The sequence below is a fragment of the Sardina pilchardus genome, chromosome 5, assembly GCF_963854185.1.
Source record: "Sardina pilchardus chromosome 5, fSarPil1.1, whole genome shotgun sequence".
Classification (NCBI taxonomy): Eukaryota; Metazoa; Chordata; class Actinopteri; order Clupeiformes; family Clupeidae; genus Sardina; species Sardina pilchardus.
In genome coordinates this window covers 29521523-29524436 of record NC_084998.1, presented here as the reverse complement: position 1 = coordinate 29524436, position 2914 = coordinate 29521523, and the positions used below count along the sequence as shown (strand labels likewise).

Sequence of the window (2914 nt, the reverse complement as noted above, 5' to 3'; positions counted from 1 at the left end):
TTTTTATCTACCACTCAGCATTTGCCCTTTTATATACTAGAGAGGGAGAGAGAGACGTGTACACACACCACAAACACGCACACATATATTTAAATATTTAAGAAAGAGAAAGAGATGTGTAGAGAGAGGGAAAGAGAGAGAGGGAGAGAGGTGGGTAGAGAGAGAGGGGGGTAAAGAGAGATATTTTCGACACAATCAGATGATGGCTGTTAAAGATGGTGATCTCTGTATCATGTGTGGGTTCGCTGGATCAGGGCCTGAATATGGTGAACTCTGTAACATGTGTGGGTCAGCTGGATCAGGGCCTGAATATGGTGAACTCTGTAACATGTGTGGGTCAGCTGGATCAGTCCTGTTACACAACTCTGGATCAAAGAGACGCACGTGCACGTGCACAGCTGTGCTGTAATGTAGTGTGGTGTAGTGTGGTGTGGGCAGCAGGGGAACATGCTCATCTAACGTGGCTAACGCTAACGTTGAAGGATAACAAGCTCACATATGCTTACGTGTGTCAGTCTTTGTCTGAGTGAGGGAGCGCGTACGAATGTATCTGCTGTGTTTGTGTGTGTGTGTGTGTGTGGACTTTACCCTGTAGCTTCTCTTATAGGCAATCTCTCTCTCTCTCTCACTCTCTGGTCTGGAGCTGATAAGTAGCTGTAAGTATAGTCTACTGTGACCTTTGACAGGGCCCTGGCTTCCGCCTTCTCTGTGCGGGCACTGCCCTCTTCCCCAGCTGCCCGTGGTCAGGCATGGCACCGTTTGTCCGGATCACCTTCACCAGCTTTGACTGGGGCAACCACCCTCACTTGGTGGACAAGCCGTTCTGTGCTGTCAAGATGAAAGAGTGTGTCCTCACAGGTTAGTGTGTGTATGTGTGTGTGTGTGTGTGTGTGAGGATGAGAAGATGGTAAGAGTGGGTGAATGTGTGTACGTGTTCTGTATGTCTCAGCTTTGCCCTTTTGCTTATTTTTAATGACTGACTGTACGTGTGTGTGTTAGTGCGTGTGTGTTTGTGTGTACATGTGCGTGCCTGCGCGTGTGTGTGCTGTGTGTGTGTGTGTGTGTGGGTGAGAAAAGAGAGTGAGGGAACATGTGTACGTGTTCTGTATGTCTCAGCTTTGCCCTTTTGCTTATTTTTAATGACTAAGACCGTGTGTGTGTGTGTGTGTGTGTGTTTGTGTGTGTTTGTATATGTTTTTAACATTCCAAATGTGTTCAGTGTGTTCTATTCACTCATGTGTATCAGCTGTTCTCTTCTCCCGCCTATCAGGCCCTTAACTAGAGCATCCAGCATGCTTTAGAAACACAACTATTTAATCATGTTTAATAAGTACACCTATTTAATCATGCTTTAAAATGACCATTATTTAACTATAGTTTATAATGTAAGTACACCTATTTAATCATGCTTTATAAGTACACCTATATTTTATCATGCTTAATAAACACAACTATCTAATCATTTTATAAGCACACCTACTGTATTTAATCATGCTTTAGAAAACACACCAACCGTAATTTCCCAACTATTACCCACAGCTTACACATTGATTTTGCAAAATTTCTTCAGCTATGAGGTTAATACAGTTATTATGCCATTAATAGGTTTCATTTATTTTAACTCATTTGAAACACTGTCCTGCGGCTTATATACAATGCGGCTAATATACAGGAAATGACTGTATTGAATAATGCCTTATACAGTAAGTACACCTATTTAATCACACAAGCCTACACCCACACACACACCCACACCCACAACAAAAGCTCATGTTTGGGCTGTTTGTTTATTGTTTGTTTGTGCTCATGTAGATTGATAATGTATTTTTTCTACTATCTACTACATATACCCCCCCCCCCCCCCCCCCAGAGCAGGGCAGGACGCTGGTCCAGCGCAGGCGCACCCTGTACCCTGCGTGGGGGGGCAGCATAGACGCCCACGCGGTGGCCGGGCGCTCGATGAGCGTGGTGCTGATGAAGTCGCGGGAGGAGAAGATGGCCGAGGGCTCCGTGGACATCATGGTCCTCGCCAAGCACTGCGTCGCCAAGAACGGCAGCACGGAATTCTGGGTAGACATGCTGCCCTCGGGAACCGTCCTGCTCCGCCTCCAGATCTTCACGGAGCAGACCGACACGAGCGCGTGACCGGACCACACACACACACACACACACACCATCTCGAGATCTACACGGAGCAGACCAACACCAGCGTGTGACCGGACCACACACACACACACACACACATACATACACACACACACACACACACACACACACACCATCTCGAGATCTACACGGAGCAGACCAACACCAGCGCATGACTGGACCACACACACACACACACACACCATCTCGAGATCTTCACGGAGCAGACAGAGACAAGCGCATGACCGAACCACACACACAAACACACACACACACACACACACACACACACACACCATCTCTAGATCTTCACGGAGCAGACCGACACAAGTGCTTGACCGGACTACAGACAGACCGTCATATTTACATAAGAAACACAGAAATGTGAAGATAAAAACCTCAGAGCTACTGCTATACTCTTAGAAAAAAGGTGCTATATAGAAGCAAAACTGGTTCTGTTGCATGCTTCATATATGGCACCCCTAAATGGTTATTTAAACCATTTAGAAGAGTTCATTAGGAACCCCTAAGGGATTTTTAAAGCCTGCATGGTTCAATATGGCACCCCCAATAACCCTTTTCTTTAAGAGTGTACTACCATTCATTTCCTAGGCGCTTCTGTCCAGTATAAGTTACTACAATGTATATATATATATATATATGTTGAATGTACATATTTGATCTCACAGTCAGAGACCCTCAAGCCCCACAGGTAAGACAGGCATATGCCTAAGAGGTCTAAAGTCGGATGGAGATCCACAGATATCTG

General features: G+C 45.7%; 1 protein-coding gene across 1 annotated transcript; it reads left to right on the top strand.

The window, feature by feature from the left end:
* The first annotated feature begins 749 nt into the window (after positions 1-749).
* Positions 750-2145, top strand: LOC134080891 (protein kinase C delta type-like). The gene is made up of 2 exons (XM_062537504.1): positions 750-858; positions 1871-2145. Exons 1-2 carry the CDS (start codon positions 750-752, stop codon positions 2143-2145), a joined length of 384 nt encoding a protein of 127 aa, XP_062393488.1.
* The last annotated feature ends 769 nt before the right edge of the window (positions 2146-2914 follow it).